The sequence below is a fragment of the Micropterus salmoides genome, unplaced genomic scaffold (genome assembly GCF_014851395.1).
Source record: "Micropterus salmoides isolate LMB-PRFRI ecotype aquatic unplaced genomic scaffold, ASM1485139v1 Ms_hic_scaffold_4, whole genome shotgun sequence".
NCBI lineage: Eukaryota > Metazoa > Chordata > Actinopteri > Centrarchiformes > Centrarchidae > Micropterus > Micropterus salmoides.
The window spans coordinates 10380469-10402968 of NW_024043372.1; the positions used below are offsets into that span (position 1 = coordinate 10380469).

Consider the following 22500-nt stretch of genomic DNA (forward strand, 5'->3'; position numbering starts at 1 on the left):
GTCAGCGGTGGTGTCACAGATGCAGACTGATCTTGCCCTCCTTGTGGAGCTGGTTGATGATCTTTGTTTCGAAGTCGGCATTGTGGACGCCGGTTGTCTTAAAGGCTCCAGCATAGCGATTCGCCTCCCAGTAGTGATGCCAGTTCCCCTGGTGGTCAGCTCCGTAACCAAACACCGACACCTGAACACAGACAGAAAGTAATGCCATGACATACTGCAATATAATATACTGTGACCACTGTGACACACTACATAACCAAGTATGACATGCTGTACTGTCACGTAACATATCCTGCATTTGTACATTTGAAAGTGACATGTGAAGATTTACTCTGATACATTATGATATGACATACAGGCACGGTACAAGGCAACCGAGCCTAGTGTGAGTACACCCTTTCTCTTTATCTTTCGGTCAGTTCTGTTCTCATGGTGTGACAATGCATTCAAGAGCAGAGACTCTTTGGAAAACTCTCCCAATCCGAGTATCTCTGAACGCACCACAGACAGGGATAATCAAACATGGGAGTAAAAGAACAATGTAAATTTTGTTGTTATCTCAGTGTCCTTGAATGATAGTCTTTGCTCTCTGCTGCATTACTACAGTATATGACGACAACTTAAGTTTGACTGAAGAATGAAGTTGACTGTGTGATATGTAGGAGTCAGAGATGAAGACACAGGGTGCTTCTCAAGTCTCTTATTTGTCGTCTCCTCGATCCTTGCTTGAACCGGAAGTTGTTCTGCTCCGCCATCTTGCGGACCGTCCCAAAGCTCTTATTTGCGTTTGAGGAGCGAGGATCAAGGAGCGATTTCTGAGGAGCTATGAGCGAGGATACACCAGTGCATCCTTCGCGGAAGTCTTTTACTGACCGACACGCCCCCTTACTGGGTAGCCGTTATATTGATTGGACGCTGCAGCTGATCGGACTGATCTGCTGACATCAGATAACATTAAAGTCAAGTGCATCACTGCAAAGAGTTACTATAGCCTATTTGATTTGTTTTATGATTCACTGTCTAGTTAAAATCTGAGTTCATTGTAGGTCTGAACAACAAAAGCCCCACACACAACTTTATACATTTATTATAAAGATTTTATTTTTCCTTTATTTCTCCCATCAGCTTTTATTATGGAGACTATTAAAGTCAAAGGGAGTCGGGGAGTCTATCAGCAATAAACACGTTTTATATCATTTATCGTCATTTCTATTCAGTCACATGTGAGGCTGCTCATTCCTGTGTTTAGTCCAAATAGATGACTATAAAACATCCAGCCATCTCACCCACTGCATCTGATGAAAGCAACCAGCGGCTCCGTGAGTTAAATCAGCTGATGAAAGTATGAATGAAAGCCGCTACGCTAAAAAGAAAGCGTCAGACTGATATGATGGAACGCAGTGATTGATCAGTGTCGAGTGATATGACTTGCATAGATTAAATGTAGGCTATGCAGTAGGCTAGTGTTAAAGGATTTCAGGACTGGAAATAAACTGCCTAAAACTGAGCATCGATTAGAGTTACATCATTTCAATTTCCCTGAAACATTTAGCCTAATAAATCTAAAGACACCATGATCATATTCTGGGTTATTCAATAACGAATTCACAATCAGAATCAATAAATATAAATGCAGATAATATCAGCACTGTGCCGGTAGACATGATCCTGTGCCTCTGAGCAGGACATAGCCTATAATTATTATTCATGTGCAGGTGTTTGTTAAACAGGTAACAGCTACAGAGAGAATCATGCTGCTGTGCTCTGATAACTGTGAGACTTTATTAGTACCAACACAGTGCACGTGTGCAGACACAAACTCCATCAAAAGTGTGTAGCCTAAAGCTGTTAGAGCCGACTGACAGCTGATCCAGCTGTGATCAGCTGCCGCCGTCATCAGAAACGGACGTCGCTTCATGTGACGCTTTGGAGAAAAGGACGTCTATTTCCTCGTTCCTTCTCTCCTCGCTTGGTTTCAAGGCCTGGGAACAGTAGCAAATGAGGGAAACGTGGATGCAATTAAGAGACTTGAGAAGCACTCACAGACTCCCTCCTCCGTCACCCCCCCTCCCTCCTACCTGATCACAGGTGTGCAGAGCAAAGATGATGGCAAGCATGCCGGTGGATGGGTAGCGACCGTGGTTCTCAGTCCAGTGGTCATTAACATACTTCAAGAACTCCGGGTTCACCACCAGAACCTACGCGCGCACGCGCACACACACACACACACACACACACACACTGTTAACACGGTAACATGTTTAATGTGTTCATCGGCTCTCTCTTTGGCAGTTTTCACATTTGCAGTAGTGAAGTCTTTTTATTGGCACCTGATAAGCACCTGCAGCTCCATTCAAGCATTTTATCTAATTTTGTTAAGGGTAAAACATTTGAAACACCAATGTAAATCAATGTATCAAACATTTGTCAAATTTACCCAATACCCCTTTAAATGAGTTGATGCAAACATGTCATAAAGTGTGAAAAATCTCACAACAAAAAAAGAAAGAAAACTGTGCTGATGCAGTGAAAACTTAGACAGACTGAGGTGGATAGCTGTAATAACAACAAACTGTAAACAGCATGATGGAGCATTTATTTTACCTTGTCTTTTTCAGCCTTCACTCTGTCTCTAACCCTCATGTAGGTCCTGAATACATACAGAAAGACTGGTCATAATATACTTCAAGCATTGCATGTTAGAATATAATATAAGAATGTAAGTATTAGTCTAATACAATAGTCCTTCAATAAATCCTACCTTCATGAAGGTTAACATCTTGATTCAACCATGTTCTTTTTGGAAGCTGCAGTTTGTGTTGCTGTTGAACTGTATAGCATTATACTGACAGGTGTTTCTATTATTTTGTAGTATCAATGGGGAAAGGCAAAATAAAACCTCTCTGAATCAACACCTGAACAACAACCTGATCAAAAACTGAACATCAGGATTTATTGCAGGACTGTGGTATTAGACTGTGTAGATTGGTGTACCCTTAAGACTGGCAACTGAGTGTATTTCTCTCTATATTTGCTAAATCTGAGTTTATTTGTATCTATATGTCGTACATTTTTACTTCGCCAGTGGACAGTGCACTGGTCAGCCACTCCAGATCTCTCAGTTTAAATGGCAGCAGGACAAGGCTGACGCCACGATCAACATCCACAGCGCTCTCTGGGTACACTATGTGATGTGTAGTCCGATTCCCAACATCTTTCTCAAATCCTCGAGTCACTGCCTTGTTCATCCTGTGGAGGAGAAAGGTGAGAAAGATGATGATGAGGAGGATGAGGGTAAGACGTATATGTTTGAGGGCATACGTACGTACCGGATTACAGAGTTGTGGGAGTCGATCAGGTTGCCGTGTCCTGACCGCTGTAAGTTGCCGGAGTTTCCGACCACTGCGCAACTACGGCAACGGGAGGGGAGGGGACTGAAGTCCACACCGGGTGGGGAAATTACCCGGAACATCTTTGACATCACTTCCTTTGGATTCTGGTCCGTACCCGACCGTTGAAGACCCTGTGGAGTGGCGGAGCATATTTGTATTACTTTTTTAAAGCAGCTTATTAAACTTTTTAATATTTATTTTCTGCTGGTCTAGCTTCATCAAGAATAAAAATTATACTTTCCAACAGCTCTAAAGGAATCTTGTTTTAATTTTTACGCTGTATGTTGTTATGCTACAGCATACAGCTCTGTTTATTAATTTTTAGCACACACACACACACATACACACACGCACAGAGTATATACAGTACGCTGTGGACCAGACTGATGATGTTAGCAGTATTTCTACCCCTCCCACTTCCCTTTAATCTACTAATGGTTTCTGCAGCAGGACTTAATCTATAAATGCAGGAAAAAGACTCAGACATTAGTCTTTTCATCCAGACTGCTGACAGCTTCGACAGCTTTCTGAAAATAAAGATTTTCATTAATGTTGCTGATTATTTACTGAAACACATTTTATGACCATCTTGACCATCATGTTTTTCTTTCGATCTTCTAATAAAGCTTTGTCTGTGATACCCCTGATTTAACAATTCTCACACATCAATGACACATCAATCAATGCTGTCAGGTCACTGCCAGTTTGCAGTCAGTGCAATCAATCTCTATACATGGGCTCACACTGCACCACAGTTAGTTATTGCAGAAAGCAAAAAAGGACACCTGAAAATCTTATTTAATTACAATCTTTATTTTGGTGATTTACTTAATTTAAATTATCAGACATTATTGTAATCTGCAGTATAATTGCTGATTGTTGAATAAAATGATGTTACAAGAAATAAAAGGATTTCTGCAAATATTGACTTAATCCAGGGGTTTTTGGATCCTTGCAGTAAAGCTTTTGTGTATTATAAAATCCTCACCGTGGATGTGTTTATTGATTTATATAGTTTAACTTGCAAAAAGTAGAAAATCTTTACAAATATAATTGTTTAATTAACTGAACTGAATTTAGTTTACAGTAATGAAACAAACGTAAAGCTTGGACCAAGACACTGGTTCAATGAATAACATTGATTTTGAAGACCAAACTTTATCAGCTAGCAGGTAGCCTCTCCACACCAGCAGACAGCAGCCTGTACTAATTATAATAGTAAACAAAACCTTGACAATAATCCTTTTTAATCCAACCTGATTTATTAAAATTGGATTTCAAACCTAACGCTGATAAATCATCATGCAGGAAATTATTTTTATACCTCCTCTAGCAGGAACAGCACTAGTAACATTATAAGAAGGTGCATTATTCCTATTTTTTGTCCTTACCAGCCACCATTTGAGCGCATCAGGGTCAAAGTTGTAGTTGGTGTCTTGAAGGACAGGCTGCTGTTTGGGGTCATAGCGTTTGGTGAACCAGAATGAACCCCCTGGGTCTGAAATACAGGACTTAGGACAACCACACGACCTGCAAGAGGACGACACAGACGAGTCAGACAGGGAAAGCACAGGAAATCATGGGATACATAGAGTCCATGACCATGTTACCTCTGGTCATACTGGGAGTTGACTGAAGGATTCTCTTCGGCTTCAGGTTGGGGGGGCCTGGGAGGGTCAGGATCAGGGTCAGGGGTCAGATCAGCAGGAGACTCTGTGGGTTTAACTACTGCAAACATAAGCAGACTGAGTCAGAAAATACTGCATCATGGGAGCTCTGCTACCATCTATATGATACAATCACAACAAAACTGCTAATACTAATATTGCTAAGAGTATTGTGACAACTTAATACTACTCCTGCTAACACTATTATCATCTTTACGAGACAATCAAAACACTGCTTCTTTGAATACTGCTAATACTGGTGTGTATATATATATATGTCACACCACTACTCATGTTGCTACTGTTACTTCAGTCGCCTACATGATACAAATACAACGCATCTACTTGTATACAGCTACTACTATACTACTGCTGGTATTGCTACTCCTGCTGTATAGTGCTACTTCAACTACGCCTGCTAAAATATTGCTATTACTTGTAATAGTACTAAATATTACTGCTAGTTCTACTACTAATACTTCTCCTACCTTTACAACTCATTTAAACAAATTTGGTAACCAGTTTTAACAAAACAGGATAGACTGTCTGGACGATCTAATTTCTTACATATGTCATGTAAGAAATTTGGTCGTTACAGTTCCATCGTCAGGCCATTTGTGGCAATTTTCTATGTTGATTGATCAATAAAGCTTTAAAGGTTCAGTGTGTAAGTTTGGTGGTATCTAGTGGTGAGGGTTGCAAATTGCAACCAATGGCTCATGTTGCATTCACGTGCTCCTCGGATCAATAGAAGTCGTTCTTCCATCTTCAGTGTGTGTTCATGTGCTCTTAAGTCCGAATGTGGAATCAACATGGATGCTACTACAAAGATTTGTTGTATTAGCATTATCAGAGCATATAAAGAACATACAGACATCTAGTTTACTCTACATGGACAGCAACTAACTACAACTTACCGTTATAAGCATTTTACAAATTACATGTTTGCTAAATATGTATATGCAATACGTGATTTTGCACAAATCATCAAAAGTAAGTTTTGTATTGTTCTTTTTTGTCCCATGCACACTTTTTTGGCAATAAAAATTTAAGAAGGAAAAAAATATTCTGATTATTCCGACACTACGTGAAGGCACCATCAGTCAACCCTCACCCCCTCCCTTTCCAAGCGAGCAGGAGAAGCTACGGTGGCTGACACGCTCTGTTGGCTCTTGTGCTAAATAATACGTGAGGACCTCCATTTGTTGCAATTTCTCTTCTTTTCTTACTTCTAATTAACCAGTTGACTACTACTACTAATACTACTCCTACTACTAAGGTTACTTGTTCTTGTTCATTTCTAACACACTAGACCACTGCTACACAATATTAAAGGATGCCTATCGACCTGTTCCCCATGCAGCCATGGGACTCTGTTGGGAAAGCTGTTGTAAAGAGTGTGAGGACATGTGTGTGCCATCTAAAACCTTCCGCACATACAACAACCAAAAACCCTGGTTCACAGCGAAACTCAGGCAGCTTCGTCAGACCAAAGAGGAGGCCTTCAGAAGTGGGGACAGAGTCCTGTATAACCATGCCAGGAACACACTGACAAAGGAGGTCAAAGCGCCAAAGAGGAGCTACGCTGAAAGCTAGAAAACAGCTTCACAGCCAGCGACCCTGCGTCAGTGTGGAGAAGCCTGCAGACACTCAGTAACTACAGAAGACCATCCCCCAACGCTGCTGGTACTCAACAACTGGCTGACGAGCTGAATGGTTTTTACTGTAGGTTTGAGAAGCCCACAGTCACACCTCTCCCCCACTCCAACTCCAACTTCAAACAATCACCTTCCCCACTGCCACCCTGTCAACCCCCCCTCACCTGTACCCATGATCTGTGAAGGTGATGTGCGCCAGCTCTTCCAGAGGCAGAAGATCAGGAAGGCTCTTGGCCCAGACAGTGTGTCACCATCCTGCCTAAAATTCTGTGCAGACCAGCTGGCCCCCCATCTTCACTCAGATCTTCCAACAGATCACTGGAGCTGTGTGAAGTTCCCTCATGCTTCAAACACTCCACAATCATCCCAGCCCCCAAAAAACTCTCCATCTCTGGATTGAAGGACTGGTGTTGGCCCACCTGAAGGACATTACAGGCCCCTTGAGGGACACCCTGCAGTTTCCCTACCGGTCTAACAGGTCAGTGGATGATGCAGTCAACTTGGGACTGCATTACATCCTGCAACACCTCAACTCTCTATTTGCTAGGATCCTGTTCGTGGCCTTCAGCTCGGCGTTCAACACCATCAGCCCGGACATCCTCAGCACCAAACTCACCCAGCTCACAATGCCAGCCCCTACCTGTCAGTGGATCACAAACTTCCTGACTGACAGGATTCAGCAGGTGAGACTGGGGAACATCAGATCCAGCACCCGGACTATTAGCACTGGCACTGTTGAATAATTCTGTTGTTTTACGTATAATTACTTTATTATTTTAATCCTAGAAGTGCTGTATTACTTAGAAGTGCATTTACCAGCTTCATTGAGGGAATGACTATAGTCTCACTGGGTAAAGGTATTGACCACTGATGTCATTCTTTCAATGTAAGGTTTGACTACTGAGTGAAGGTTTGATTACTAGTATTTTATTCTTAAGACTTAAGGATTATATTCTGTGTGTTATTCATGAACTTGTGCCCTTTCAATGTGTCTACATGAGCAGAGAAACTGTTCAGGCAGAATTTGCAAAACCTAGCTTCGCCTGACTGTGAACATGCAAATAAGCCAACACTGCACATGCAAAATCCAGCTAGCAGGCGACAGGTACTGTCATCTAAAAAGAAGATGAGAAGTAATAAGGTAATATGAATTTAAGACGGGACAAGATGATGTAATGTTTGCTTAGTGCTCAGGTGATGTAGCTAAAAGTCGACGGGACGAGATGATGTAATGTTTGCTTAGTGCTCAGGTGATGTAGCTAAAGTCTACCATGAATCTGAAAATAGCAGTGAAACACCTGCTGCAAGTCATGTACGCCAAAAATGAGATCATGGCACACTGTGAATGATGTCAACTATAAGAAACCAAGCTTTGTATGAGACATGGCATTGCATACTCATGTTTGATATGTTGAATCATGTTATTCGTTTATCAGTTATGTTATTCCTTTATTAATTCTTTTAAAAAATACAATTGTTTGAGTTTTAATGGTGTCAGATTATGCCTGTATAACTTTTAAAAAATACGGTGAGACTGAAGTTGAAACATAATGGTGAATTTCTAGTCAAGTCATGTTAAAAATATAAAGAAGGATAAATTATAATGACAATTATGTTGAATAATAGCTAAAAAGTGGTAACTTACATTAGTAACGTAACATTAGTGAAAGGGTTAAATTGGTAAAATAGTACATGTAAACGGCCACAAGATGGAAGCAAAGGAAAAAGAAATTCACCATTGGTAAGGAGTGGTCAGCGAACACTATAGGCGGAAACCAGGTGTAACGCCCACCTGGAAGGTGGAGTTTCAGGTGAATATAAGGCGATGTTTGCTGAGCACCAGATCAGTTCCATCCTGAGACCTGCAGGGATGTTAGTCATGTTTACTTGTCCTTTATTAGAATAAACTCTTTTGTCTCCAGTTAAGTTTTTAACAAAGTTATTGACAAAAGAAGAAAGTTAATAGAGTATTATTTGCTGAGTTTAATAAGTTGGTTAGGGTAGGGACCAGGCTTTCAACTGGCCCGGCCTGTCCTTATTTCCGACCCAACAGCACCCCCCAAGGGTGTGTGCTCTCCCCACTTCTCTTCTCCCTCTACACCAACAACCGCACCTCAGGAGACCCATCTGTCAAACTCCTGAAGTTCAGCTAGCTCTCTGGTGCAGTCAGAACAACATGGAGCTCAACATACCCAAAACTGTAGAGTTGACCGTGGACTTGAGGAGGAGCCTCCCCACTCTGCCCCCCATCGCCATACTCATCAGCCCTGTGTCTGCGGTGGAATCCTTCAGGTTTCTGGGATCCACAATCTGCCAGAACGTAAAATGGGAGCCCAACACTGACACCATCATCAAGAAGGCCCAGCAGAGGATGTACTTCCTGTGCCAGCTCAGGAAGCTCAACCTGCCTAAGGAGCTGCTGATCCACTTCTATATAGCCATCATCCAGTCTGTCCTCTGCACGTCCATCACTGTCTGGTTTGGATCTGCCACCAAAAAGGACAGGGACAGACTACAACGGATAGTCAGGACTGCAGAGAAGATCATTGCTGTCTACCTGGCCTCCACTCAGGACTTATACATGTCCTCAGTCAGGGAAAAGGCAGGAAACATCATTGCAGATCCTACACACCCTCGACACAACCTGTATAGCTGGTACCCTCTGGTAGGCGCTCCAGAGCACTGTACGCCAAAACCAACAGACACAGGAACAGTTTCTACCCACAGGCCATACTGTGTGTGTATGTACACACACAGTATGTGTAAGTGTGTGTGTGTCTATCTATGAATGTATTTACTATGTATTACTATTATGTACATAATAATAATATTAATTTACTCCTGCAACCTTTGCACCCTGCTCATTGCACAATTGTCTCGATCTGTCTATATTGTTTTATTTTTGATTTATGGTGTGTACATATGCGTTCATTATACTGTAGTCTGTTTCTGATTCTTAATTGTTTGAGTAAGCACATCGTGAGCAATTTATGATCCAGAGTCAAATTACTTGTATGTGTTCACATACCTGACAAATAAAGCTGATTGTGATTTCTGTCAATAGATCTTCATAAATACTACACATTGAACCTTTAAACCTTCCTGCTAAGTTTTGTCACACTTTCGGGTTGCGACATTTTTCTTACTCCATTGATGATGTCATCCTCACCTGTCGCCTTTCCACTGACTGTGGCCTGGCTGATGGGAGTGGCCCGGTTGATGGGAATTACTAATGACAGATGCAGGAAATGTCTCCTTTGGATGCTCTGACTGGCGAGCATGAGGAAGAGGATGGTAGCAATCACCACAGCAACGCACAGCTTCCTCCTCAACAACATGGCTGGACAGACGATGAGTGGACGGCGGCAGGAGGAAGGACGTGTTGGTGAACTGTGAATCAACTGTTCAGCCTGCAATGTCAGCTGATTTGAACGGTGTCATCTGTTGGACATTTTCCTCTGTTCGGTCATCTCTCTGCTCAGCTTTATCTCCATGAAGTCTGATTGTTTAACTTTCTATCCTATGAAGCACGCTGCTTTCAGACTGGTGGAGACAGGATCGATGGTCACACCTGGGTCAGACAGTAAGACACAGTGACATCAGCATAAAAATAAACCGATTAAGTAAAAACTATTTTTGTTTGCTCAAAATTAATCAATTCTTTACATTATAGTACATTTCAGAATTATACTTCTGTAAACCCCTATTTCCCTCTGTATCTGCAGACTAGTTCAACTCCACACTGTTACATATTCATGAAAACTGTGCAACCAGACTTGATGTTTGGCTGCCTGCTCATAGGGTTGTTTTTTGACAGCTGCATTAATAGAACAGCCATTATAGACATCATGTTTGTCATAATGACATTAGCTGGATGACTGAACAGACTTTAAAAAATGTGTTTGTTATCTATTTTTCTACTCAAAGGAAATTCTGGGGTTTTTGTCAGTGCAGTTATCCAGATCCCTGAATATCCATTAACCATAATCCATCCGTTAACAAAATAATTATCCATTAGAAACTATTTAAAACAAACTAATTATCCAAAACAATTAAAAGCAAACGTATTATCTATAACAAACTATGTATAACAAACAAACTATCCTAAAAAACAATTTATTTTATTTATAATCACACTAATTATCCACAACAAACTATTTATACAAACTAATTATCCATAAAAAACTATTTCTAACACAACTATCCGTAAAAAAACAGCGTGCAGCGTGCAACGTTTATGAGAACAACACAGCTTCTCTTCACTGAAAAAACTTCAGTCAGAAACAGAAATCGACCAAAAACAGCAACAATGAGGTTAAACACAAAGAACATGAAGCATATATTAATACCAGACATGTTGTTGTTGTTGTTTATGATGGAGATTATTGAAGAGTTTTTCTAAAAGTATGACATCATCTGCGACAACAAACACACTGCTTCTACCTTGAAAAACAGAGGAAGAGAGAGAGAGGTCCAGCTTTTGCTTTTTGCTGATGAATGGAGTCACCCTCTTCCTCCCTCTTCCTCTCACACTACACCACACCTCCCCTCTCCTCCTGCAGGAATGTCTCCCTGCAGACAGACTCAGTCTCTGAATACCAATCGGATCTGGATTCAGCTCAGCTTCTCCTGTTTCAGCTCTCACTCTCTTCTTATCTGCTTCGATGTCTCTCTCTCACCGTGTGTATGCGTGTGTGAGCAGTCAGAATCAGCTGACCTATGTGTGTGTGTGTTTCTTCATTACTCTGTTGTGTAAGTGATATTGATTTCATAACGTTTGTTGCAACTGGTTCAACACCCCCCCCCACACACACACACTGCTAATAGTATTACTTTTCCTTCTACTAGCAGCACTAAAGCTCCTTTCCAATCTGCACCTCATTACATAAATGTGATGGCAATTTCACGTTCTTTCTGGGACCTGTAACATTTCTGTAAAACTTGAACACGACTGAATCAGTTTTATATATTTAAGCTTAATAAAAGCACCCCTGAAGTTCAGTTATCAACATGTTATAAGTTGTTTGTTTATGTTATTACAATGCCTCCTGAGGGAGATGTCAAATCCTTGTTGAGATAGTTCAGTCTGGATCAAAGTGGTAGATTGACTGCCTTGTACTGCCATCCAGAGTGTCCCTATGCTAGTGCGGCTAAAAGGGTGCCTTCTGAATATTTATAATGTATTTTGATACAGATATTCATTTGCTTGGTCTGATTTAACACCGTTACTTACTGTATCTCACCTGGGTTTGGGTTAAGTCTTGTGTTCGCTAACTTACTGCTCAGAGCCTTATCTACAATATTCTAATATATGCAGTTCTTTATATTCTTATCCTCATAACTTTCTATTGATCATATGAAATAACAATGGTACTTTGATTTGTGCCAATTATTCTAGGGTGTGTCACTGCTTGAACCAGTAGGGAAATTTTTGGAAAAGTGTTGTAGTCCTTCCTATAAACATACAGAACCAACATTTACTGACAGAAGCTGCCGTCTGAATGACAATAATGTTCTGTATTTCCTGTGTGAGCTCAATACCACCCTAACAGTAGTAATTTACCACTGCACGTCTACAACCACATTAGCTGTGATTTTGGAAAACAGGACCCGAGGAGACAAGTCAGGACAGATACTGATAAACTTATCATAACGTGTTTGTTCAAGTTATTCGTATCCTCCCCAGGCGGGAAAGGGCAACGCTCTTAGGAGAAAGGCTGGGAAAAGATCCTGACAGAAAGTTTGCAGTGCCATGTTGACTGTGCAAACTGGCCTGGGTACAAAGGGGCTTTAATACAGAAGAAGTTCAGAACAAACTGATCAGCTGGATGTTTGATCTGGATCTAAAAACAGGGTCATACAGATCAATATCTCTGTTAAAAATTAACTCTTGGAATAAAGTCCAAAACTATACATATGGCTAAATAGAGTAGTGACGTTGACGTTGTGTCATTGAGGGCAGCACTTGTTTCTGTTCACTGTTTCAACTCTGCTGAGTGCAGTGAAGTCAGCTAAACTACTTTTCTGCCGCCCAGTGTGATTAACTCTGCGGCTGAAAGTGCTGCAGCACAACTATACTAGTATTTTTTTTTGAGTCTACATGAGTGCTGACATGTAGGCTGAATAGGAGTTTCGTGGGGCAGCTGTTCTGCAGGTGCACTGAACTGTAACTAAATGTACGGAGAGAAGTTACTGTGACTCCCAAGAGGCAGATCAGTAACAAGCATACAATCGCAAAGCTTCAACTTCTGTTGTGACCGCCACTGAGGTTGAGCTGAAGCTATTCACAGTTTGTAGAAAACTTGGAAAAGTTTTTAAAAAGCAGTTTAAAATCATATTTTTCTGATTCAGGATCAGTCTGGGAACAACTCAGTAACCAGACAACGAATTAAAGCATTTTTAAGCGTAATTCAAGCTGAAGGTCCAACGAAGGTTAAAATCAAGGGCAACTGGACTTGGTTGAAGATACTGGAAGACGTTTCGTCCCTCATCCCAAGGACTTCTTCAGTTCTGACTGACTGGCAGGGAAACTCAGCTATTTAACCTCAGTGGGGTCGTTATCCCGGGTCATCGATACCGCTGGTTCGTTAGTGTTCCTTGTTGCTGTGACGACAGTCAAGACTCTGCAGTCTACTTACATCTGAAGGACAGAGGACACTCGTTTGAGGACCACCAGGTGCACATTTTAGACAGAGAAGATGGATGGTTTGAAAGAGGTGTCAAGGAAGCATCTACACCAGGGTGGAGAAGCCGTCATTGAACAGGGGAGGGGGTCTACGCCACCACTTATCCCCCACTTACAATGCTGTCCTTTCATCACTTCCCAGGAAACTCAACAAACGTAACCTATTGGCCTCAGGTGAAGATACCAACGATGGTCGTTCAGTCTTGGCCACAGGTAGTCTTAACGACTGTAACGACTGTCGTCACAGCAACAAGGAGCACTAACGAACCAGCGGTATCGATGACCCGGGCCAACGACCCCACTGAGGTTAAATAGCTGAGTTTCCCTGCCAGTCAGTCAGAACTGAAGAAGTCCTTTGGATGAGGGACGAAACGTCTTCCAGTATCTTCAACCAAGTCCAGTTGCCCTTCATTTTAACTATGACCTGGATGACTGAGAATCTTCATAGACAAACTGAAGGTCAGAACATAAACTTGTAGTATCATTAAATTATTCAGGAGACTCCTGAGTTTCTATATTTAATTAAAAGAAAACTTTGAATTGAGATTTTACAGTGGGGGGAGGAATACGAAACGCACGTTACCCATTCAGACTGACAACCAGCACAGATTTAACCCACAGCAGCCTCAATCTGAACAGAGTACGAGCCAGACAGGCAGAGAGAGAGAGAGAGTGTAGAGTACAGTAGAGCGTTAATGACTATCAGCTGAGTCACAGTGTCTGTATGTTATTTTAGTGTTTGGGGGATGGGGGGACAAGGTTAAAGGTCACATGGTTTCCTGTGCAGAGAAAACCATGCGGCTGCAGTCCCTCCTGTCTCTGTCTCTCTCTCTCTGTGTGACATCTGACCTCTGTGTTGACACCAGAATGGAAACCAGCTGCTCTGCTGATGTACTACAACAATGAGCTGGAAAATAATGACAACACAGAAAAAGAATAGTGTCTCATACAGACAGCCACGATGATGAAGACTTCTTTTACTGTTTGTTCTGTTTAACTCTTGGTTTTGAAGTATTTGGGGTTTCTTTGTCTTTATTTGATAGTGGACAGCAAATAAATGACAGGAAATGAGAGTAGATGATATGAAAGAAAGATCCATGAAGCTTTATGATGTATTTCTCTCCGGGGAGCAGTTGTTTTGAATGAACTGCTTTCTACAATATAACATTCTCTCATTCACTGTATTTTAACTCCAGAGTTGTTTATTAAAACAGATCTAAAAGGGTCAGTTTGACCACTATGATGGCGTCTGACCAGTCAGAGAGTTTTGGTTTTATTTGTTTTGGTTTGACATTTTTGTCTCAAATGCAACAGAGGAGACATTTTCACTGTTTAGTTTTGTTTATGGTGAATTGTCTAATTGCTTTCTGTCCTGTAACATCGGGGGAGTAAACTAGGTATCAAACCTCAGCATTGTTTTGATACCAACCAAAAGTACCACAGAGTATTTATAATTATCAAGTACTGAAAGCTGGCATAAGCTCTTTCTGGCCAGATTCATAATCTTGCTGATTTATTCTTTGATCAGATTTCTGATAGAAAGGTCATTTGCAAGTTTTAGACTGTATTTTATTCAGTCTGAGTTTTTGTACAGCTGCTTGTGTTCAGACAGCATTTAACATTTGACAATTTTGGCTTCAATGAGAAAACATGATTACATTTCTTCAAGTTAAATAAGTATTGTTTTAGTTTTAATACTTAAACGCGGGTATTTTGTCTTAACTAGTAATTGCAATATTTTTAAATTATATCCATCCTTGCTGAATAGCTGATCCATTACATTGGAACATTAAAACAAACATACAAACACATCACTGTCCTGATACTTCCTGACTCCACACATTAACACAAAAATCTACAGTAAGTATCAGTGTGACTGTACTGTACACGTCCTCTACACTAAGCCACTAAGGACCTAACTACAGAGAAGTTTAGAAGTTTGGTTCCCAACCTTTTTTGGGCCAGTGCCCCCTATACATTGTCCAGGGCCCTTACCGCCCCCATCAAAAAAGATGTTGGCTATTTGCCCAGAATATTGTTTATTATTATTATTATTGTTACTATTGTTTTCAAAACCATGAAAAAAGTACATAAGTGCATAACAAACAACAACTTTATGACTTTCCCAGGGAACAAAAAAGCCATGTCAATAGTAAGTATATTTATATTAGGAGGAGAGGGGAAGTGTGGTGTAGTGTGGGAGGAAGAGGGAGGAAGAGGGTGACTCCATTCATCAGCAAAAAACAAAAGCTGGACCTCTCTCTCTTCCTCTGTTTTTCAAAGTAGAAGCAGTGTGTTTGTCGTCGCAGATGATGTCATACTTTTAGAAAAACTCTTCAATAATCTCCTCATCAACAACAACACCAAGTCTGGTATTATTTAAAGTGAATGTTCCTCAGAAACATCTGGGGGACTGGGGATCCTCCACCATAAGATTTTGAGCATTAAAGACTTAATTTCCTGCATTCTGGTAAAAATATTTGCTCCAATTTATGGCGGAAATGTTTTTATTTATATAAAAGGAAACAAAAAATTCAGGTGGAAGGTGACAATTCAAAATATAAAAATATATCAGCATATAATGCAGTAAGACCAAAAGTTATTTATCAGTGTTACAACAAAACCAAAGACTTATAAGTTATCTTACACTGTCAACATGTTTAATCGGTTATTAAATACATCCTGGATATAAAAACTATACTAAAATGTAATCACAGTTAAAATTACAAAAAATAAGAAGGTTAACAAAACACAATTTACTTTTAAAACAAAACATACTAACAGACTCAAAAATGACTTGCTCTCTCTCCTGATGACAGCCATTTAATAAAAAAAAGGTACACAGGAGCAGCGGATACAAGCCGCCTCCATGCTGATTGACAGGTTGCCATGGTAGTGACAGAGTGACGTTTAAAACTCATGAGGGATCTGTGACATTTAGGTCTCAACCATGAACAAACGCGGCGTTGTCTCCAATACCATATTTGGCGCCACATCCTACTGATGTTAATGTAGGCCTGTATAATATGTTTGTTTACACCGATAATGTTGAACATCAAACAGTGGGTGACAGTTACGTCCCTCTTTTAAGAATAGTACATATAACAGGGCCAAGCAACCACATGACATCACAAATACTTATGACAGACCACACTACCTGCAAAACGCACATTGACAGTATCGAGATTTCTCTCAAGTCAGATCAGAATCAACATATCCCTTTTACGTACGGTCAAGTGATAATAAAGTTACACTTCCGACCAGTAAAATACCAGTATTAGACAAGGAGCAAACATGTATCAGCCATATGTTGACAATGCGGACAAATACGTTGCATACTATACCGCCCAAGCGGGTGGAGATTTACCAGGAGACAGCGGGCTCTGGTCTCAGTACAGAGCAGGGTAAGGGGGTATTTTTAGGGGACTGTTGAGACTTGCATTCCCCTTAATTAAGAAAGGATTTACATTTGCTACACCTAATTTAAGACAGCGGCTAAAAACATAGCTACGGACGTTATCACTACCATCATAAATCGTGGCAACAGGCAGAAAGAGGGGTTGGGAAAATTGGGAAACCTAGATCAAGCAGACGAAGTGGGCTTTATCAACTATCCTGGATGTACAATATTTTCACAGGTGGACATATCACTGGGGGATCAACTCTTAACACAGTCATCAAACACATATCCTTGCAGGGGTATAATAGAATGCCTTTTGAACTATGGAAAGGACGCTCTGCAGACACAGCTTGGATCCGGACTGTTTTATATGGATATATGGCCATATGGATGATGCAATGGCTGGAGGACATAGTGAGGGCCTTGTTAAAAGAATGTACACACAAGGTGGCCGTGTGGTGGAGCCAAAATCTCCTTGACATTCTGACTTGTTTTTTCAAGACAGCTTAATGATAAACGGAGTAGATCTCAAGATTAAATTAATAAGGGCTAAAAAGGAATTTTGCTTAATGTGTAACACTGTAGATGACTTTCGGGTTAACATTATATCGGCAACACTGTTTGTGAAGAAAGTCACTGCGTCTCCGGCTGTTAAGCTTGGTATTGTTAAATACCCCATAGACAGAGTATGTCTTTAAAATGTTAGCATACCAGCGGGCAATCGCGTTTGTAATCAAGAAAATGTATTCTTGGGACAAATACCTAAATTTATAGTAGTAGGATTTGTAGATCCATTCACATTTAACCATCACGATATAGAGTTTTTATGTTTATATGTTGATAGCCAACAATCCTTCAAAACCCTTTCAACCCAACTTTGCCAGGGGTAATGCCATCAGGGAGTATCAACTGGAAAGTATCTTAAAAACAATGCTATGGCCATGACCCGCAACGAATTTTGTAATGGATATAGTCTGTTTTGTTTTAACCTGAGCTCTGATGAAGGATGCGGAGATCAAATGTCCCTCATTAAAAATGGTAATGTTAAATTAGAGGCTCGTTTAAGAAACCCGCATCAACGTACAATAAATGTGGTTATTTATACCACATATGATTCCATAATTGAAATATCATCAAGAAGACAGATATTTTCTAATTTTAACAACGGTAGTATGAATCTGAATTGTCAAAAGTTCTTGATAAGGTGGTAAAGTAAAGTATCTTTCAAGGAGTATTTGCAAGTTATCAGCTCCCTAAAACAGTTATTAAAAAGAGACCCGTCATGCTGGTGGTAAACACAGACCCCTCTTATCTAGGAGGACAACACTGGGTGGCTATCTATATTGACAGGCAGGGTGTGGGGTCATTCTTCGACAGCTTTGGGAACGTTGAGAGAAGCAGTCACACCTCTTATCAAATCATACACATGAGACCCTTTAATAACATTACCGTTAAACACAAACTCCTCCTCTTGCTGTTTATTGGCATGTTTTTTAAAATTTCTTTAAAAACAAAATCTCTTCCTTCTTCACTCTTTTGATTTGAAGAGTGAAAATCGTCAGCGACCGGCATTGACAAAGTTAGTGTGTTCTGGACTTTTTCTCCTTGTTTTACCATGGTGAGAAATCTCTGTAAAGCGATGGAATATTTTTTTGCTTTTTCATAAAAATCTTCAGTCTTCTGATCCAGAATGTCTTTAATAGTATGATACAACAGTCTCTCAAATAGACTTGTGTGCCGGAGGTCTTCTTAAAAGATCAAGCTGTTGTTTAGGTACCAGAAACATTTTTTGTGCTCCATAGTCATCTAAGTTTGTCTCGAAGCAATAAGACTCGATATAAAAGGCACAGCGATACTTAGGAGGGGTAGAAGAAAACCGCCAGCCTGTTTAAGCATTGTCTTCTTTTTCTTTGAAACGCAAACCTTTTTATTGGCAATTAGTCTAATCCCTGCTTTCTTCTTTTTTAATTTTTGATACTATGTTTTATTTAAAGGGATTTTGCCTTTTAAAACACTGTAAGCTATTTCACATAAGCAGGTCAGTTCTGAGTCTGAAATCATCAGGTGTCTTAGCTTTATAATTGATCATTAAATAACCATAAGGAACACTTGTGGCATCATCAAAACAATCCATAAAAAAAATAACATTTGTCTAGTCATTAGCATGACTTGGTATTTATCTCTGGGATTTTTAAACAAAACAAGATAATTGGTATTCAAATTAATAGTACGACTAACTTTACCGTGAAAAAACAAATTCTGAACTAGGTATATACAATTAAAATTTCTGTGATGCACATATTTATATATATACACATATCACATTTTGGACCTCAATGTTATTGCTAGCATCGTTCATTAAATCATCAATAATCAACAGGCAACAATGAATCATCACATAAAGACAGAGGCAGACCTTCAACAAAATTCAGATTTCTTATTTTCAATAACTGGTCATACAGTGGCTGCCAACACGAATAAATATAATCAACATTTTCAGAAACACCCTGCAAATTCATAAGCTGTGTGCACACCACTCCGTTCACTATACCCATCAACATGGGTGTATCATAGGGGCCAAATTGTTTTTCACCGTAACTGAGAGCGTGTTGTACCTCAACAGTGTTTTTGAACACTTCTTACTCAAGCCATTGTATGGAAGCATTGGAGAATGTTTTGTACTGGTTTATGTACGGGCAGTTATACGTGAAATTGTGTTTTGAATACAGACATGCAGCATGAAGCGAGTGTGGTGTAATCCAAAGGATCCATACCAGTGCAACCGATGAATACTTTGCGGTTTGCGCAGCACAACTACATCATTGATTTTTTGCCCTTTCACTGTCAGACATGCTGTCATAGCTGTAAAAATGCAAATTTGGGTATGGACCAACATTATTTGCATTCTCTGGAGTGTAGAAGAGGGGAGGGAAAAGCCCTTCTGAAAGGATTCAAATCCCATGGCAGCTGGTGTCTTTGACAATCGCATTGGGAGAAAACAGTACGAGTCAATCCATCTTTTTCTGTAGGCAACATCGAGCATCTAAAGAACCTTACTACCACTCATGATTAATTTTGGAGTTATGCGTTGCGTGAAATAATTAAGTACAGTGTAATTTTCAAATCCTGAGGCATTGTGGGCGATGATTGTGTAGTTTTTATATTTTGGTTGGTTGTATTTTTTCACAAAGAGATCAACAAAGTCTACTCCTGAGGCACACCATTGCTCGTTTTCAAAATCAATAGCACATACGAATACAGCCTCATGTTTATTGTCAAGCGTTCGCGTTTCTAAGTCATAAAACACATATTTAATCTGCGGCTTTGATTGTCTGATGCTAAATCCCCTCCACAATGATCACACCTCGCTCTCTGACAAATCACCCGTTTCATAACCTGCAGAAAAATTAAAAACCACAGTCCTAGCAATATTTATACTGATCGCATAGAGTAAAGCCCTTGTACAGCTGAATCTCTCACGGCTTTATGTCTGTTAAAACAATCTGGTGATCTGTATATGCGACCACAGTCTGGACAAATGCCTGAAGTACTCTGCACGTGACAGTCCACAGAAAAGCACACGTTGCAAAAATATTTACATTTGTGGCTAGTTTAGTTACATTTGTAGCAGAAATCACAAACATAAGAACTTCCAAAAAACACTTTTTCTCTATCAAGTAAAAGTGATCGTTGTGCAAATACAACCCAGAGGTTGACACTTGTCATTATCCTGGTGATGTAAATAGCTTGTCAACCTCTGGGGTCTGAGTTTCTAATGTGATTTTTTAAAAATACTAATGTTTTTGCACTGGCCCAATTGGGCCTTATTTTACTGGCCATCAGGCCACCGTTATTGTGGCATTTTAATTCAGTTATTAACTCCTCGACTTTAATAGGCTAGCTCCTCTGTTTTAACACGTTTTTCATGTATTTAAATGGGATAACTGCAGGATAAAATGGTAAACTGTAGACAGGTAGCCTAAGCACACTGATCAGGCAGAGATCTCACTACAAATCCACATATTAACTTCAGCAGCTCGGATAAAGTGCAGCTCACAGTCCCAAACACAGCAAGACAGCGCCCCAGTTTTTAACGTTACATTTTTAAAACTGTAACTCTACATGTCACGTTACAGCTTGGCCAAAACTCAATGCAATTCACAGCGCGAGGTGGGTCCACTTGATTAATGTCATGGCACTTGCTGGTGTCGCTTCAGGTGATTGATGCTAAGTTGCTTTCAGGGGAAGTCCTGTTGAATAATTCCTAGATTGGTTGATTGGTTCTTTTTCCATATTTATACACTTTGTTGGTTTACAATATGTTATAATTACTTAGAAGTGTTTGTAGTGTAGCCACTGGAAGAATGACTGTGGTCTCACAGGGTAAAAGTGTTGACCCGCTGCTGTTTAGTTTAACTACTGAATGTTTAATGAGTATGTACCAACTCATATTTTATTTTTATACTCTGTGTTTATGAACATGTGCCTTTTCAATGTGCCAACATGAGCAGAACAGGCAAAACCTAGCCAACCGTAACATACACAATTGTAGTAAGGCACCTGCTGTAAATCACGTACGCCAGGCCTGAGATCATGGCAAACTGAGGCCAAGAATGAGATCATGACACATTGTGATTAATGGCGCCTGGTACTGCATGAAACCAAGCTTTGCACTGCCGAAACTAAACTTGTATGAGACACAGCACCCTCATGGTTGGCATTGTTGAATCATGTACTTATTCATTGAATCATGTTATGCATGTATCAAATATGTTATTCCTTATTAATTCTTTTAAAAAATACAATTGTAAGTGTTTAAGTTTTAATGGTGTCAAATTATGCCTGTATAACCTTAAAAAAAATACGGTGAGACTAAAGTTGAAACATATTGGTGAATTTCTAATTCAGTAATGTCAAAAAGAAAGATAAATTGTAACAATAATTACGTATAATAATAGTTAAAAATGGAAATTGTGACATTAATGAAAGGGTTAATTTGGTAAAACAGTACGAGAAAACGGCCATTAGATGGCAGTAATTCACCAAAGGGGAGGATTGGTCAGCGAACATTATGGGTGGAGTCAAGGTGTGACGCCCACCTAAGAGGAGGAGTTTAAGGTGAATATAAGGCGATGTTCGCTGACCACCAACTCAGTTCCATCCTGAGACCTGCAGGGATGTTGCTCGGGTTTATCTTTCCTTTATTGGAATAAACTCTTTTGCACCGACTCTTGACCGTCTCCAGTGAAGTTTTTGACTATACAGTTTTTGACTAAAGAAGAAAGCTAATAGAGTAATTTTATTGAGTTTAATACGTTGGTTAGGGTAGGGACCAGGTCTTCCACTGGCCCGGCCGGTCCTTATTTCTGACCCGGCAGTCCGACAGCGGAATATCCCCCTTGTGAATGTGTAAACACGGCGTTCACGGTGTATTCCTCAGAGAAATTTTTCCACAGTAATATCAAGAAATAGAGCCTCCATTTTTCAGAGTTTACACAGTAAAAGCCATATGGCTGAAATTTTAAAGATGATACTCTGATTTCCTGTTGCCATAAAGGCAGCACGGACGAAACACTTAAGAGAAGAGTAGTTATCATTTACACTGTCTCGTCCAGTTGCAGTGGAGTAAACTGACAGGTTTTAATGTTGTTTGCAAGTAATTTAAACTCGTATTGTTGTGAATCTTTGATGTAAACTC

At 40.1% G+C, this 22500-nt stretch overlaps 1 protein-coding gene across 4 annotated transcripts in view; it reads right to left on the reverse strand.

Annotated features, from left to right (window-relative positions):
- Positions 1-22500, reverse strand: part of st3gal8 (ST3 beta-galactoside alpha-2,3-sialyltransferase 8) — a 31047-nt gene that overhangs the window by 872 nt on the left and 7675 nt on the right. Inside the window, exons 1-9 of one of the 4 annotated variants that reach the window (XM_038696238.1) lie at positions 11161-11379; positions 9887-10288; positions 5003-5120; positions 4784-4922; positions 3330-3523; positions 3070-3249; positions 2605-2650; positions 2079-2198; positions 1-181 (exon numbers count right to left, since the gene is read on the reverse strand). The exon at positions 1-181 is cut by the window's left edge and continues 872 nt beyond it. In XM_038696238.1, coding sequence (XP_038552166.1) covers positions 14-181; positions 2079-2198; positions 2605-2650; positions 3070-3249; positions 3330-3523; positions 4784-4922; positions 5003-5120; positions 9887-10055 — 1134 coding nt within the window. In that variant the 5' untranslated portion in view covers positions 10056-10288; positions 11161-11379 and the 3' untranslated portion in view covers positions 1-13. Of the gene's footprint in view, positions 182-2078; positions 2199-2604; positions 2651-3069; positions 3250-3329; positions 3524-4783; positions 4923-5002; positions 5121-9886; positions 10289-11066; positions 11380-22500 lie in introns of those variants that run through there. The other 3 variants (XM_038696239.1, XM_038696241.1, XM_038696237.1) reach the window with 3 other exon arrangements.